Here is an 18,359-nt window from a genome sequence, read left to right on the forward strand (position 1 = left end):
TTCAAAGAGGCCATGTTGCAAATCTGTGGTACCCTTTCGGCTCCCTCTGGTGCACCTCTGGGCCCCAAGGATCAGAGGAGCCCTCCAGTCGGACTACTGCTACAGATTCATCCTTGATCCTGACTGTGCCTCTCAATCCCGTTGCTGGGTACGCCCTGACTCTAGGACCGATGCCTGATTTGACTCCTCACCGTAACTCTGAGACCCTTACTGGTTCCCTGAGCATCGATAACGGACCTGACACCAGAGGGGGATCCTATTGTCCTATCATACATTGAAGCAAACCCACCATTATCTCCGCCGAAGTTGGGCCCACCTTGACCTCGACCTTAGACTTAAAAGGTATGCTTCCTTTGTCACAACACTCCTCAGACCCAAAACCCCATGAAGATGGTGATGATGAGTACTAGTTATATGACTAGTAGAATTTATTTGTGGATCTTCAGAATGCCAGTGGTCTGGACAATCTCTTGACACTGGCTTCAGCTCTCTACCTGGAACTTTCATAGACAGCATCTTTTGCCGTGGGCATTAGAGGGGCTATGCAAGTCCTCGACCTCCAAGTGCCCTACTCTATCCTATTTTAGATCTTCGCCCTCTGAAATTCTTCCTCAAAAAGTACAAGTTCAAGATGCTCACCCTGGCCCAAGTTCTGTCTGCCCTGAACCCAGGTGACTGGATGGCAGAGCTAGAGCTGGACTTGCAGGACACCTGTTTTCAAATCCCCATCCTGCAGTCCCACAGGCATTACCTGTGGATTCAGGTTGTCCACGAGCACCTTAAGTTCTCGGTGCTCCCCTTTGGCCTCACCAGTGCCCCTCAGGTGATCATGGAAGTGATGGTGATAGTCGCTGTCCATCTTCGGAGTTTGGGAATACCAGTCTTCTCATACCTCGAAGACTAGTTGCTGAAGACACGTTCACCTCAATCAGTCATGGACCACCTTCAGACAATGGCAAATCTGTTAACATCTATAGGATTTATCATCAATGTGCTGAAGTCACACCTGCCTCCTTCACAGAGGCTTCCCTTTCATTGGAGCCATTGTGAATATAGTGATGTTCCGATCTTTCCCTCCTCCTCAATGAGTCTGGAACATTCCAGTTATGGTCCCAATGTTTCAACCCTTGGCTGGGGGTCTCAGTGAGAGCAGCTCTTAGCCTTCTTGGCCTCACATATTCTGTTAGTGGATGAAGCCTGATGACACATGCGGGCTCTGCAGTGGGATCTGAAGTCTCAGTGGGCTCAGCATCAAGGGAACCTGTTAGATTCCATCCAGGTGTTGGAGGAGACCTGCAGTGTTGGCTGCTGGACCACAATTGGACCGGTGACAGACAACTCCTCCTACTCCACCCAGAACTAACAGTTGTAACAAATGCATTGTTGCTCGGTTGGGAAGGTCATCTGGAAGATATGCAAATCAGAGGACCCTGACCTCCATCAGAGACCAGTTTCCACCTCAAGCTGTTGGAGTTGTGAGCAATTTGCTTGGGACTTTCCTTCCAGCTGTCAGAGGGGACACCAAGTTTTACTGCAGCAAGCAGGGAAGTGTGGGTTTGTGGGTCCTGTGCCAGGAGGCTTTATGCCTCTGGAACTGGCTGGGTTGTCAGGACATCTCTCTAGTCATAAAACCCTTGGACCGATCTTTAGGCACCAGACCGAACTAACTCAATTGTCATTGCCTAGAGGATCATGAATGGCCACTACACTCTGAGATGGTGCTGGTCATCTTTCAGCAATAGGGAGAATACTGGCTGGATCTTTTCAACACTGCAGAGAATGCACAGGTAACAAACTTTTGTATGTTGGAGTTTCCAAGGCAGTTCTCACTCGGTGACGTCTTTCTGCAATTGAGCTTGGGACTCCTGCACAGCTTATGTCTCCATACTATCAGATTGAGCAGTAACAGTTGACTGCTTTCGATCTTCCTCACCAAGGTAGTGAATGTAATTTTAGCGGCCAGACATCCATCCACCAAAAACCCTCTGCTTGGCGTTCTTCTCAGTATATCCAACCCTTACAAGCCCAGTTGTCTGATGTGTTACATTTTTTCCTATCCTTAGCCCAGCAAGGCCTTACTGTGGCTACTGCTAAAGATTACTCCCCCCCCCTTATCTGTTTTTTTATGATTTAATCAGCCACCACTGTTTAAATCACCTGTTTCAATGCTCTTCTAAAACACTGACTCAAATGTTTCTGCCAAAACCTTTTGTGATGCCTCAATGGGACCTGAATTTGGTAATCACTTTCTTGATGGGTACCTCATTTGAACCAATGCACAGCTGCCTTCTAAGGTTAACGCTGTAAACAGTATTCCTCATAACGATCATACTGACTTGTCATGTAAGTGAGTTACAAGCATTATTTGTTTAGCAACTGTAAACCACCTTTTTTTTAGACAATGTAGCGCTGAATCCACTGTTTGGACTTAAAGAGAGCCCTGAAGTTTTAGATCAATTGCACCAAAGACCATTGGTTGAATTAACAGCTCATTGTGGGGTTCCATGGGACAACGAAGAGCAAAGTGGTGCAGAAACTGACCTTCTCTAGATGGATTATGCTTTGCATCAAAATCTGCTATGGATTTGCTAAGAAACAGCCTCCAGAAGGTCTACCGGCTCATTCCACTAGAGCAACGGCTTCTACCACCATACTGGTGCACGGAGTACCTGTCTTGGACATCTGCTAGGCTGCTATGTAGGCGTCAGTTCACTAGTTCATGAAGTACTACTGTCTGGATAGCCAGGTCCGGTGGGAGAGACATTTTGACGGTTCGGTTATGCAGGACTTTTTGATATGAGACATTCTACAGGTCCACCACCTTGGAATGTACTGCTTTGATATATATTGACAAGGTGAGGAATCTGTGGTTATGAGTATCCATCTGAAGAACAAGTTACTTACCTTTGGTAACGCTCTTCCTGGTGGTTCCATTGGCTATCCCAAATCCCCATTCTGTGGAATGGACTCTTTTCTACATCTAAAATGGTTCTGATTAGAGATCTGCACACTATCATATCTGATTCATGCAAGGCTCCACATCCAGAGGCGCAGACAGATATCAGAAAGAAACTAAACCTGATGCCGAGAGGTGGCAGTTATATGTGACCACAGCGTCACTTCTGGAATAGATGTACCCAATCCGGAAGACGCAGGATGCCACCTACTGATGCATGTGGGAATTGCTACGAAAAAATCTCCAGCTCCAGCCTAGCACGTGGAGGTGTTCATAAAGGGAGGCATCTGTGAACAACGTATCCACCAGAAAGAGCATTACCACAGGTAGCAAACTTGTTTATCTGGAGGAAGTACGGCCTGTCTTTTCATGGGAATGCCTGAGGAGCCCTGCCTGAGCAAGAGGGAAGGTGAAAGTTGACCCCGTAAGAGGAGGTGACCACTGGTGTACACAGCCATGTCATCTGCCATAGTGTGCCTGATCGCCTGGCTGAAGAAGGGAATGACATTGCTGTGCAGCAGCCCATGCATTGATCGAGCAATACCCGAACTGTCCCTGCTGCTGACGAAGAAGTATCCTGTGAACCCATGGTGGCTCACCAGGGTACCCTGTTGACCTGAACAAGTACCTAGTCCGTCACTGACTCAATGTGCAGAGCAGACTGTGCAACTCCAATGACTTTGAAGCTACTGCCTCAAAGCTTTCTGTACCGAAGCAGTGATTAGCTGCCATGGCGCTAGGTGTCTGCAGACCTGATTAGACTTGGTCTGTGCCCCAAAACATTTTGCATTCTATGAGATGGGGCTCAACTGTGGGTGGGATGGGAGTTGAGAGAACCGAAAAGTGTGCATGCATGTGAATGTATGAGTCTGTTATGCATGTGTAGGTGTGTGAATCATGTATTGGTGTGTGAATTTGTGGCACTACCCATGGCACCTCGTGACGCTCACCCCTTAGCAAGGAAGGTGAGATTGAGGCGTTTTGGGCGGTGATCCAATTCAAATCAATGGACATTAAATTATGTTTGGGACGGTGAAGATGGGCCAACCACGAAGTCAATATGAGGCATGATCCTAATGTGCTAGATGAAAAGAGACCCGATGTAACATCCTCCTTAAAAAGTATGCGACACCTTTAGCTAGTTTTTCACCAGAACTATGCATGCTTGGATTTATATTCTTATAATGGAAACGTGAAACTGCAAGTTCCAGAAAGCAGATGCTGTGGGACAAAAAGCTCATGAGGCCTGAAAGTGGCGCATTGTAACACGGATCCACCAGGCACATACCATTGCCATTCTTTGTACTGCATTTTGTCTTTGAACTACTGCGTAAAGCATAAGAGGAGGTGTGTTATATTTATGAAGGACTTAAACATATTACCAAAGAAGGATTAGCTGCTATGCATTTGAAAGAGATCTTCTAGTTGCATATTTCCTGCTGGTTTTCGTTCGCTGTCACACCTCTGGTCTTGGTCAGGTCGCTGGACTAGGACCAAGCGCTTTCGCGGGCTGTTGTCAGTCCTCTTTCTATTTCCATCGTGAAACCCGGAAGCGGGGATGTCTGCCTGGCGCTCAGCGATGGAGTTCAGGGAGGACACCGTGCGCTCTATGCTGGGAAAGGTGAGTTACTAGGTTAAGAGATCACACAGAGGTATGCAGTTATTGACCTTTGCGATGGTTTCCAGTTTCCTGTCCCAGCGTGCCGTCCAGTGGGAGCCGCTCCGGGATTGCCATTGAGATGTTCGTTAAAAAAAACAACAACAAAAAACGAAAACTTTGCCATCTTCTGTTTTCAGGCACAACACATCTTCCTTGACTGCTCCCATTCCAGGTCTGCCTGCGTTCTTCCCAATCAGATAGTGGCAACCCCCGCTTACTGCAGATCTTTAGTTCTGATACAACTGATATGTGAGAAGTTCGTCCACTTCTCTGTTTCTGATGCTTGTAGTTGTGGTTGGTTGGCTCCATACGTCCAGAAAGACTCCTAGCAACAAGGTACAAAGAAAAAAAACACTAGCAACGCCGGTAGGTCTGGTGTTGGCTGCCACACTTTTGGCTTTGTTAGTGCCTGTTTTGATTTGTCATGGTTATAGTATAGCTTGTAAAAACTTATAGTTGGGGCACTTGGGGCAGCTGTTGGGTGTGTATATATATATATATATATATATGTATGTATATATATATATATTCACTTAAAAAGAAATACAAAGGTTACAGGGACGTTATAGTTAGACTCACATTTTAAATGTACAAAACCATAGAAATTCAACACTTATAGTTAAAGTTACCTCAAGTAACTAACTCGTGCCCTAAGGTAACTATAACTCGCGCCCCCGCCATGCAGTTTTTGTCATCAAAAATTTGACTGCAAATATTACATTGATATTATCAATTATGTTGTCAAAGATGTCACGAGTGCTGTAATATGTGGAGTAATTAGCAGTGCATGGTGAGGGTGCAAGTCATAGTTGCATTAGGGCAACTTGAGGTAACTCTAACTATAACTGGTGAATTTCTATTGTTTTGTGTGTTTAAAATGTGCGCCTAACTATATTGATATCCCTCCCGTCTGCCTCAGTGCTTGGGGGGCTGAGATAGCTCATTTCACTTTCGTTTTCAGTGAAATGACATCAGCACGCCATGTATGTTGATTGTCATTTCTCTAAAAACCCAAAACAGACTCAGAAGCTGACGTAGCTAATCCCCAGCTCCCAAGGCTGTTGTGGCACCAGAGGGATTTCCAGTGCTACATACATAGACGGCCGGGAGTGCCCCACGCACCACACCCCATGCACATGAGCACTGCAGCGTTGGATGGCTCCCAGGCGTCCAACACACAGAAAGGGTTAAGGTCTGTCATCCGCCATGAACCACGGTATACACCAGCGCAATATATCACTATGTTTTTGTCCGTCAATATTACAAAACAACTTTTCATGAAATAGTAAAAAGAACCCTTTCCACACCATACTCTATATTTCTGCCGAATTTCATGAAAGTCCGCTCAGCTGTTTTCCCGCTGCGTGTATCTAAAATGTCTATGGAAAATGCATTGGTGGAAAAATGTGTTTTAGGACCTCCATTTTTTCCTTCCATCCCCTTAACTAATCACCACAAAACTTTGCTTCACCAACCAATGTAGAAAGAGCAGTAGGTCTGTAAAGGTTTGTGGAGATTGGTCAAGCTGTGTCAGAGGTATTAACAAGCAAAAATCTGAGGAATTCCTACACTCAGATGGGCTCTTCTGCAGCTGTGTGCTGTAGCGGGTGGATGAAAAAATGTGAATTACACAACAAAAGACCAATGAATGAGAAGAGCTAGTTGAAGGCCACTGTAAGTAGGGTTGTAGCTTAATGAGATTTGAAGGGTGTAAATATCAAATTTCTTAACTATAAAAATAGTGGGTTTGCAGGGTGCGAGGACCACGGTTCAGAATGTTTCCATGATGAATAGGGTCAGTACTGATTTGAATGAACTGGGTCTGTCTACAGTGACACAGTTGGCAAAAAAAGATGGTTTGGAATGCTACTTCAAGTTATTGTCACTGGTTAGACTATTTACATGCATTCATCCCATCACCTTTTGGGTGTTTCATTGCCAGTAGTATGTCTGGAAACTTGAGACTGATGCAGCTTGTAGAGCTTTCTTCTGCAGTGTTTGAAAATTCCAAATTGTAGTAACTTTGCACCCATTCAAGTAGTACTTATATGGGTGCAGATTTATTACTTTTTTTGGTAAACCGGTCACTATAGATATTTAAAATCCCAATCCAAACAATGAATAAGTTTAAACCTCTTAGTAAAATGAAAAAAGAACCTGACACAGATAGCAGATCTGACTTGGGCCTGCAAACCCATTTACCAAATCAAAAATGAATATTAATGAGGCAGGTCCATTGCGACCCATTTGCGAATCGCAAGCAGTGTCTGAGACATTGTTGTACATCAGGTTTTGCGGCTCACAAATTGCGAGTCACTGAATCTTGCAATATAAGAGTCTCAAAACCTAATATTTGTACATGTGGCCCGGTGTCTTTAATATAAATGAGTGTATGTGAATAGTGAAACTAAACATTTTCATGAAAAAGAAGGAAGCACTCTTTCTACCATGTTCTAAATAGATTTAGGTCCTTTAGGCCAGATTCTAATGATTTTGCTGTGAGTTGGCATGACTTGTTGCTGTAGTAGACCTCATTCTTGAATTCCAGGGCTGCTACGAGTAAATCGCAGCAAAATGTTTGAGAACAGGGTCCACAGTGTTTTTATTTTCTGCTGCAATCTGTGGGCCTTCCCCACCAATTGGGTATTTTTAGTCAATTTGGCAACAGTCACCTATTTAAATATTCTGTGTCAGAAATTAATAGATTAAGAATTTCCATATAACCTTTGCATAGTGACAGCTGTGGTGTTGCATCCAGTGCACAGCGTTTTTAATAACATTTCATCTATTTGCTTTTGAAACATTTTTAGGTCTTGCCTGAGAGCACATGCGCTGTCGAATGAAAGACATGTTGTTAGTTTACATTGGGCTTATAGCCGGCACACTGCTTACCATATTTTGTCTTCATTTTAACTCCATTTGCCAGCTTCTCTTTGGTCAATGTTTGTCGGCTTCATTTCCTTTTCTTGTTTGCCCTTTCCCTGGAGCAAGGCCCAAGTATTTGTGTCTGTTTTCTGCGCATGCGTTTTGGAGCTACTTTTTGTTGTTGTTGAAGCACTCCGTAAGACTGCATGTGCTAGCATGCCGTCTTCCTCTGTCTCCATGTCGCGCTCTCCAACCCATGTGTTTTTGTTCCCCTTTGTGCTGTTACTTACCTTCCTGCCCGTTTGTGGCTTGCCCCTTCTCACCCTCTGGATGCTTGCCCTCAGTGTAGTTGCTTGCCTCCTCCTCCTGCCCTCTGCCACCATCCCTTCTCCTCCTGCCCTCTGAGTTGTTACTTGACCCCTCCTGCCCTCTAACGACCCACATATTGTTACTTGCCTCCTTCCACCCTTCATGTTGTTACTTGCCCCCTTTCACACCCTCCCACCTTCCGTATTGTTAATGGCCCCTCCTGCTTCCCTTGTTGTCCCTCCACCCACCCGCTGTAACAAAAAAAGGTCTATGATGCTGTCAGTGCTGACTGCGTCATAGGGCTTTCTTTAAAAAAAAAAGCGTCTAGACATGCACTTGTCTTCAGCTTCCCTTCTCATTATTTACCCCCGCTCAGGCCACGTCATACCATTTTTTTTCTTTCTTTCAGTCATGCTGCACAGTAGCCGTGCTGCTGCACTACATGACTAAAAACATTGAGAAAGCTAGAAGCTCTCTCGTAGGTGAGTCCTATTGGCTTTGCCATGCTTGTTTTGTTTTGCTTACTTCTACAAGTTATGCTGCTAGTGGTGGATTATGTGCTAAGTGTGCAAATTCATATCTACATGTAAAAAGCTGCTGCCTTGTAAATATTTGTGCACTGGCCGTACGTATATCTGATGTAACTATCCTTAAAAAGAAAAGCTGCTATCAAACATTCACGATATAGCTACTTTTGTCCTGTAGCACTGTCCACGTTGACAGCTCTCATAGGTGGAGGCGTCAATTAAACCTGCTTTATTAGTGTCTGCTGTTTTGCCACCGATGTCTGCTCCTGTGTTACCGCGGTAAACTACTGTGCTTATAATGCTAGATTTATTCATACACGTCTGCAAGTGCAAGTTAATGCTTACGGCGATACAGACCGAGTCACTGGAATTCCATGTTTTTCGCCTCTGCATCGTTTTCCTAGTAAATACGATTTGGCTACGCATACCACTTAGGCCACTATGTTCCACGTTATTTTGAATTAAAACTGTTTCAATTTGTGTTGGCTGAAAAGTGTTTTAAATACTGTAAACTGGCTTTATAGATGCGCTTGGAGTTTCTGAAGAATTATCTGTTCAACTTTCAGCACTACATTTCTGTTTTCCCTTAAATAAGTGATATTTTTTATTGGATAGTATAAACATCCCCAAATGAAAGATTGATTCGAGTCATCAGTCTGCTGCAGTAAACAGAAACCGTAAATACTGAAATGAAATTCAGGCAAGGTGAAAAGAATAATTACTTCCTTATTATGAAACTGTTTTGTTTACCAGAGCACAATGTAGTGGCACGCAGTCTGATGACTAACAGGAAGAAAGGGATGACTACTGTGTGTCACAAATTGAGATGAGACTCATTGGGTACGGGGCTTGTGTGTGTAGTGGAGGGTTCCAAATGGACTTCTTTGTAGGTGGATGTTGGGCCCTTTCAGTTTTTCTTAGCCTCAAACACTTCTCACACATTAGTCCATTTGTAGTTCTTTTATCCTGGCAGATTAGGTGTAAGCATTTAGTATAGGGTTATGGGAGGCAGAGGAGGATAGAGATATGCTTGTTTGAGTCATAGTAAGAAGATTATTTGTCTTAGTTCTTGTCTGTTTTTATGTTTCATTGTAGTACAAATTCAGAGACTTGACGGTGCAAGAATTAAAGAATGTGCATAAAGCATATCCAAACTTTACCTTCTCCATGGACACGTACAGTAAGTTCACATTTATTTGCTTATAGATTTCTTTTCAGTAATGATTGACTTAATGGAAGTTTTGTTGAATTACCCTTTTCATTTATTTTGATTCTCTTTGCATTTGTCCTTCCTGGGTGTATATTAATGAGTACATAGTAATAATTTTGACAATGTAAAATTGATTCACAAAAATAAAATCAATAAAAGAAAAACAAAACCTCATCTACACCATTAAATCTCGCAGCATGGCTAGTATGCACACTATGAACTGCTAGGGATGGAAGCAAATACATTTGAAATACCATGATGTAACTGTTTAGTCGAGGACACTTGCATTTTTTTAGGTCGACCCTAACAGACAGCACAAGCTCTCTGGTTGCAAAAGTCCTGTTGTGGGCTTACCAAGAACCTACAGGGTATTACAACCTGCCCATTGTTTATGATTGGTTAGATTTATTGTCACGCTTGCTTGATTCTTATTCAGTGGCTATCCTTGTGTCAGCTTGTGTTTCCTCCTGTGTAGCATGTACCTTTTCCCATCTCTCTGATTGGCTGGCTTCCATCCTTTCATTGCTCATTTTTATGAAACAATTTTTTTTTTTGCTTAAGCACGCCATGAGAGTGCATATGCTTTTTAGCTGCCCTCCTCAAGTGCTTCTCCCCCCAGCCAAATAATTGTCCCAAGTGCTGCAGTTGTCTCTCTCATGTTGCAAACTCTCTCTCTCTCTTGTGCTTCTCTCCCCACCAAACCGTTTGTGTTACTCTCTCACAAATGTGCTTCTCCACCTCAGTGTTGCTCTCCCTCGTCTTACTATTCCCCCTCCTTACCCATTACTTGTTGCTCCCTCCACCAACTCCTCTGTTCCCCCCCCCCCCCAAACCCAATGCCCGCTGCCTTTAAAAAAAAAAGAAATTGATTTGGCAAGCTCTCCGAGAGCTTGGGGAAACAGTGGACAAGCAGCACCCGATGCACCAGCTCCATGGGGTTTGCCACCTGCCCAGTGCTCCTCCTCACAGCAACACCCAGGTCACTTAGTCCTGTCGCTAGTATCCAGGCTTACACCCCTCCAGCTCTGTTGTTTTAGTCCACAATGTATGCAACTGTAGGTTTCAAGCCACCGAGGTAGATCTCTGCAGCTTCTCCTTACTTTCTCATGCCACTGTGGCTTGGTGCATACAAAGTTTGCATCATGTAGACTGCTGACAACCTCTAGACTGCCAAAGGCACAGGCATATGTGTACCAGCAAATTTGGAAGTAGGTTAACAAACTTGAAGAAGTGGTAGGTGTGACCTTACCATAATATAGTTTGCAGTTTCTTCAATCATGGATTTCCAACATGTCTACTGAAAAGTTGTAGGAAAGTACCCTCTTTTTGGCAAGTTACCCCCAATTTCTGCCTGATGTCAGTGTGTTTTGACGGTGTCACTAGGATCCTGCTAGCCAGGACCCCAGAGCTTATGGTTTTTGGCCTGCTTGTCAGTATGTTTCACTGCTTTTGTCAGTATGCTTGACTGTGTCACTGGAGTCCTGCTAACCAGGACCCCAGTGCTTATGCTCTCTCTCCTCACAAATTTGTCTCTACATACTGTTAACCCAGTATTTCATCCCAAATTGGCATACTGGTCATCCCTTATAAGTCCCTAGTATATGGTACGTAGGTACCCAGGGCATTGTAGTTCCAGGGGAACCCTATGGGCTTCAGCAATACTTTTGCCACCAATAGGGAGCCCATGCGAAGGCTTCAACAGGACTGCCATTGCAGCCTGTGTGAAACGGTGCATTCATCATTTCACAGCCATTTACACTACACCAGGTAACTTATAAGCCACCTATATGTCAGGCCTTCCAACCCTGAAGGCTGGGTGCAAAGTACCTGTGTGTGAGGGCACTTCTGCACTAGCAGAGGTGCCCCTGTCGTCCAGGACCATTTTCCCAGACTTCGTGAGTGCGGGGACTCCATTTTACACGTGCACTGGACATAGGTCAATACCTATTGTCCAGCTTCACAGTGGTAACTCTGAATATGGCGATGTAAGGTGTCTAACAACTCGGAATTGTACCCCAGTACTGATTCTGATATTGGTTGTACAATCCTGTGCACTCTAGGGGCTCCACAGTGGATACCCAGCACTGCCATATCAGCCTTCTGAGGTTTTGCAGGCAGCCCCAGCTGCTGCCACCTCACAGACAGGTTTCTGCCATCCTGTTGCTTGAGCAGCTCAAGCCCAGGAAGACAGAACAAAGGATTTCTTTTGGGAGAGGGATGTTGCACCCTCTCCCTTTGGAAATAGGTGTTACAGGCATGGGAGGGGTAGCCTCCCAGAGCCTCTGGAAATGCTTTGAAGGGCACAGATGGGGCTGTCTTTCCATAAGCCAGTCTACACCTGTTCAGGGACCCCCAGTCCCTGCTCTGGTGCGAAACTGGACAAAGGAAAGGGGATTGACCACTTTCCTGTCCATCACCACCCCAGGGGTGGTGCCCAGAGCTCCTCCAGAATGTCCCGGGGTTTTGCCATCTTGAATTCCAAGGTGGTGGGGCACTTTTGGAGCATCTGACTGGCCAGTGCCAGCAGGTGACGTCAGAGCCCTCCCAGGATACGTGCATACCTGGTTAGGTGACCAATCCCCCTTTCAGGGCTATTTAGGGTCTCTCTCCTGGGTGTTTCTTCAGATTTGGATTGCAAGACTCCAGCAGGAATCCTCTGCATCCTTTACTTCATCTTTCACTGACGGAACCGCAGCAGAATCCTCCAGGAACTCTACAAACTGCAACAAAGAAGCAAATACTACTTTTGCAACATTGTATCTTCAGCTCCTGCCAGCAACTGCAACTGTTTCCAGGTTGTGCATCCTCCGAGGACTGCCTGTCTTCAGCCTGCACCAGAAGAACCGAAGGAATCTCCCATGAAGTGACGGAGTCACCTCCCTCCTGTAGCAGGTACCTCTCTGCAGCGACGACTGGTGGCATGGGTCCCCTCTCCAGACAACGAGCGTGGATCAGCAACACGGTTGGTGGACTAAAGTGACCCCGACAGTACCAACGTTCAGCTTTCCAACTTTGGTGGAAGTAAGGGCTTGCCTCCCCACGCAAGACAGTACCCCCATGAACAGCGTAACTTGCAGTTACCAAGGCTTGTGTGCGACCTTCAAAGAAGTTCTTTGTGCACAGCACAGCTTAGGCCCCCAGCACTCCATCCTGTGACGCACAACTTCCTGAGTGGTTCTCCGGCGGCGTGGGATCCCTTTGTGTCATGCTGGTGGGCCTCCATTTGCCCCTTCTTTGTACTCGTGCTGTGGGACTCCTGTGCACGCTGCCTGGTCTTCTGAGGGCTAGCTGTGCTGCTGAGAGCCCCCTTTGTCTCCCCCTCCTGGGTAGAGGCCACCAGGTCCCTCCTGGTCCTGGGAAGCGCCATTTTCCGCTAACCACAAGCTTTGCGTGTGCCAAGGCTTGTTGACGGAATCCAGTGACGCAAACCAGACTGCAATCATCCATCCGGCATGGGACATCTTCTGCACCAACCAGGAACCCTCATTTGTCTTCTTGGGAGCATAACTGACTTTGTCTTCTCACCGGTGGTTCCTCTTTTGCACCTTCATTTGGGTTAGCAGGGGCTTCTGTTCTCCCTGGACTCTTCAGTGCTTCTTGGACTTGGTCCCCTTCTTCCACGGGTCTTCGTGTCCAGGAATCCATTGTTGGTGTCTTGCAGTCTCTTCTGGTTCTTGCATAATCTTCTATCACAACTTCTTGTGTTTCAGGAAATTTACTGTGATTTACTCCTGCTTTCCTGGGTTCTGGGTTGGGGCTATTACTTACCTTTGGTGTTTTCTTACACTCCCAGCGCCCCCTACACACTACACTTGCCTAGGTGGGAAACCGACCTTCGCATTCCACTATTTTAGTATATGGTTTGTGTTCCCCCTAGGCCCATTGCAGCCTATTGTGATTTACACTATTTGCACTGTTTGTCTAACTGTTTTTTACAGCTATTTCTGCATTCTAGTGCATATACTGTGTATATTACTTCCCTCCTAAAGGAGTATAGCCTCTAAGGTATGTTTGGCATTGTGTCACTAAAAATAAAGTACCTTTATTTTTGTAACACTGAGTATTTTCTTTCATGTGTGTGAGTACTGTGTGACTACAGTGGTATTGCAAGAGCTTTGCATGTCTCACAGATCAGCCTTGGCTGCTCAGCTACAGCTACCCCTAGACAGCCTGGCTGCTAGACACTGACTACATTTCACTAATAAGGGATAATTGGACCTGGTGGTACCCACTACAAACCAGGCCAGCCTCCTATAAAAGGCAAATATGTGGTCTAGCAGTCAAGATGTTCCATGCTTCTAGCCACTAAAGCTGCACCAAGTCTCATGGAAGCACTCTTCTCTGGCTCCAACATCATTGACCTCCTTTGTTTGTGTCAGTTACGGGGGGGCTGTTCCCAGGGGTAAAGCCCTCCCTTAGCAACAACCGTGGTTTCTATTCCACCGAGGTATGCTTCAGCAGGTGTTCAAGGAACCAATCAGTAGAAAAGTGAAAACACTGTTAAAGTAAAGAAGTACAACGGTGACTGGACCCACAGAAACACATTGATTGTGACAAAGGGATATAGGTGTACAACTAATTAAAGCTGGGAAATAAAATCAGCATTGAAGAATGTATTTCCAAAACCACAGCTTTCAATAAAAATCTAACAACTATTTTTAATACAAAGTAGCAAACAGCACAGCAGAGTGCAAGGGTAATCACAAGACAACTGGACAAGCACAGAAAGAGTATATGGGCTCTTTAGGCATTTTGGAACAAACAATGACCCATTGGCAGAGTTCTCAAGTTTCCCTGGCCCAATGTATTAGTACCAACGTAATATGACCAAAGCCGTTACGATTTTTCAGGCTTCAAATATGCTAATGTGCTTGAGGTAATCTCATAAAATGACATCACCTGACTTGCAACCTGATTGCAGCATCATAGATATTACCCTCCCCCACACACTCCCTGTTGTCCCCCCCCCCCCCCTCCCGACCATAAACCTCTCCATGGCCTCATATACATACCGTTTAAAAAAAAAACAAATATATTTTATTTTCAGTTTTTTGGGGGGGCGGCAGTGCAAGGGGGAGGAACAGTCAGTAAATTGTTGGAGGTTGGTCTGCCTTGAAAAATGACTTTTGGACTACTGTTTTTTATTCAATTATTTACCAATCCACCTCAGATCTGTAAATAAAAAAGGCGTCATTTTGAAGACGTGCATGCATAATGAGCAACACAAAAGGATGATGGACAGACAGTCTAGTCTGAACTGCCAGCCAGGTCTTAATTGGACCAGAAAAAAGCACCCTAGGACCTGTTTCGGGGTATCACCCCATATCAGCCAGACTAGCTTGAATCCACATACACATGTCTGGGTATATCCTGGCCACTTAGGGCAATTTTAGCAACTCAAAAAGATGATGGACGTTGTGCTGAAACTCTCACCCCCAGTCACAGATATGGGTTGAATCCATCTTTCTTTTGCTCACCATGGCAGGTTATACTGATCTTAAAAGGTTAGACGACAGAGGTACAACTTAGGTTAAAATTCAATGGTAAGGCATGACAATTCAGCCCATTTCTTGGATGGCAGGAGTGACGTGATGTAGTAAAAAACTATTACAACAGTTTAAAGTCCATGTAAAAATTATGACATAATAGCTATTGCAGCAAGCGGCTTCAGGGAAATTACACCAGCAATAATCACTTTCAACCCAGCATTAATAATCACTCAAGTGTTAGCTATTGTCCTAAAAAATCACCTTGTAATATTCTGAAAACATGCTCACCTTCTCTCAAATATTAGCTTATCATGTTTGGTATACATTCTGAAAAAACACGTGGCCACGAAAAGCCACATTCTTTTTTTGCAGAATAAATTCATACTGCCCAAACAAAAACTAACTTTCTGAAAAAATGCTTTTCTGTAGTGCCAGCATTTATAATTTGGGTAGATGTAATAGGTTGGTCCCCCAAGTAACAGCTTCACTTTAACCAAAACCTGTCAGCAACGCACACCTGGGTATAAGGTTGGACATCCTAAACCACCTTAAATTAGGAGTGTTCACCTAATGTATCTGGGATGCTCGAGGTGGCCACTAATGGCGCCACTGCTAATACTCTTTAGTTGAAAACAAGACGTCTGACAGCATTGGCACTGAACTACTACTATCAAGAATAATAGAATGAGAAGAGGCTCATAGCTGTGCATGGCCACTGGGGGGAAGATTAAGATATAGCCCACAGTTTGTAATCGTTTTCTATAGGTTGCTGCAGATAAATATTTGTCTTTGCTTAGAGTTTGTAAACTGTTCTTTCTCTCCCTATTTCCTCCCCAACAGTCTCTTTTTCCCTTCCATGCATATGTCACTGGAAATGTTTAATTTTTAAAATATTCGGACATATAAGTAACATTCCATTAACAATGTCTGATTTAGTTAGGTTTGACAGATTTACATGGGCATTGAGTTGATGGTGGGTTACTGTCTAATTGAAAGTGGGATCAGTTGTTATATTCCTTTGAGTCACAATCTTTTTAATACTGCTTTATCTTTAGAGGGTTAGTTAGCCCTAAATGGAAAGGTAGGGAATATGTATTCTATAGCAAATTTACTAATATTACTGTTGTTTGTATATGTCATTAAAGATGGCAAAGAAATGTTTAAAAAGTAAGTTAAGCATTTTGGAACAAGATCAGGGTGTGACCTTTGCCACTGGAATACAAATAGCATTGTACAGAAAATGAGGTTACAATGAATAGAAAGACACTGTGGATGGTATGGGTGGCATGCAGGAGCAGACTCAATAGGCTTGAGACAAGCGGTGAGCAAAGCTAGCAGATAAGGATGGTAACAGTGTTTGATGGTACGTAGGTAATAGAAGTTGGCAGTGTTAACGATGTTCATTTTTGTAATGCTTTTCTTCTTAAATAAGGAGAATGTGACTCTTGGAACCACAAAAAGGCAGTTTCCAAGATCCAATAGTATACAGAATACAAGATGTGAGTCCAAACCCACTTAGCTTAAGTGGTGTTTCAGGTGGTCTAGGGATGCACAGAAGAGAAGGGAAAATAGTTTTTGGCAGTCATGGGTGAATTATTAACAGTCTTGGGCGAACTAACTGTACAAAGTAGAGAGTTATATACAAAACCTCAATGATGTCCATACTGGCCAATGCTTATGGGTCATGTGTGAGTGACTGCTGACTTGAGTGGGCATTACAGACAGTGGGTAATAGGAGCTGGTTTGGCAATCTGGATATGTATACAGAGGAAAACCACTCACCTTACCTCATAGGCACAGCTGAAGAACTTAAGTGATACAGTACCACATCTCAGAGGTAGTCCCTCGGGGACCCATAATTGGGGTTGCTCTCTTCCAACGGAATATTGTACATGTCTTCTCCAAGTAAAGCCCTGTTGGGCCCACTGTCACCCATTTCATTGAAATGACCTGAAGATAGTTCTCCTGTGCAGCTTGGATCTGATCACAATGGGGTTCTCTGATGGTTTACAGGTGCTTCCTCCTGAGTAGTCAAGTTACATTCTACTGGAGGCGTTTAAAGTCAGTTGGGTCCAGCGAAGGTCTGATCTTTAGCCTGTTGGCTGCACTCCTCCCTTGTTTTGCTGAAGAATGTTAGACCTTTCACAAACCAGTGTGTGCCACAATACTATGTATGTGTCATAATACTATGATGAGGCACAAGGTTAGCACATGTTACGAATAAAAGTGTGCCCTTATATATGCTGAATAATATACAAGTCTTTGACTTTCACCTGGAAGAAGATTTTTTAATTGACCCCATATTTCTGATGTGTCACTCACACTCTCCTTCTATATCTGCTAGCCTCTAACTTAGAGATGCCTGTCATCACTTTTATTGGAATTCATGGAAATCAATCTGGTCTGCTTCATTGTTTCTTTCTGAAGAGCTGGTGAAATGGCCTCCTCTTTTTCCTGCTTGTCCTGTTTACAAATCTGTCTGATGTACATGTGGATAAATGACAAGCAATTAACTGAAAGATTGTTTTACTGTATCACAGTTTTTGGTTAAAAGCAATATTTTCTATTTGAAAATGTCAATTGTTTTGTTAGTGCCTATTTGTATTGAAGGCCCCTGAAAGACTGTTTTCTACTGGAACTTCTTAATCAGTAAGAAAATGTATATGTAGCCTGAACCTAACACTTACACTTTAATTTCAATTTCAGCCTTTAAAGATGGTTCATTCAAACACCTTCTGAACTGTAAGGGTACCGTTCCAACAAAGTATCAGGGTAAGTACTTCAGGGACCATTGCCAGAACCATGCTATTTCAGGGAAGTTGAATTTTCATAGCCCATCACCCAGGACCTATTGTTTATGGCTAATTATAGTAGGTTTTCATGTTTATTTTGTCCACTGGACAAAGAACCCAAAACGCTGCAGCCCACGCTCCTTGTTTGCCAGTTTACAGTACTATGTTATGTTTGAGGGAAAGAGGACTGTTGTATGGTTCATCAAAGTAAAACCTTTCTTCTAGAGTATTTTAAAGGAAATGTTCTGAACTATAAACTCAGCTTTCATTTTTGACACTCTTTCCAGTCTGAAAACATGCATACATTTTTGCACAGTTAATCTCCATTTATTTACAATGCCTCCTTTTATATGTTGTCATTTGCAGGAGAAAAAAAGCAAGTTTGATGACTGTTTTAAATGGAGAATGAAAAATTTCCTAGCTATCGTAACGGAAAGTTTCAATTCTATTAAGGACTCGGAGGCGAGGATTATGCCTTGCTTTCTCCACTTTATTAAATGAGCAGCCAAGTAATTAACACAAACTACAAGTCCCATGACCAGTTGGGAAAA

General features: G+C 43.9%; 1 protein-coding gene across 2 annotated transcripts in view; it reads left to right on the forward strand.

Moving 5' to 3' along the window:
- Positions 1–4,477: 4,477 nt before the first annotated feature.
- UEVLD (UEV and lactate/malate dehyrogenase domains) overlaps positions 4,478–18,359 on the forward strand; it is a 185,250-nt gene continuing 171,368 nt past the window's right edge. Inside the window, exons 1-4 of one of the 2 annotated variants that reach the window (XM_069223761.1) lie at positions 4,510–4,577; positions 8,200–8,272; positions 9,413–9,497; positions 17,723–17,788. In XM_069223761.1, coding sequence (XP_069079862.1) covers positions 9,485–9,497; positions 17,723–17,788 — 79 coding nt within the window. In that variant the 5' untranslated portion in view covers positions 4,510–4,577; positions 8,200–8,272; positions 9,413–9,484. Of the gene's footprint in view, positions 4,578–8,199; positions 8,273–9,412; positions 9,498–17,722; positions 17,789–18,359 lie in introns of both variants that reach the window. The other variant, XM_069223760.1, reaches the window with a different exon arrangement.

Source organism: Pleurodeles waltl, chromosome 3_1 (genome assembly GCF_031143425.1).
Source record: "Pleurodeles waltl isolate 20211129_DDA chromosome 3_1, aPleWal1.hap1.20221129, whole genome shotgun sequence".
Classification (NCBI taxonomy): domain Eukaryota; kingdom Metazoa; phylum Chordata; class Amphibia; order Caudata; family Salamandridae; genus Pleurodeles; species Pleurodeles waltl.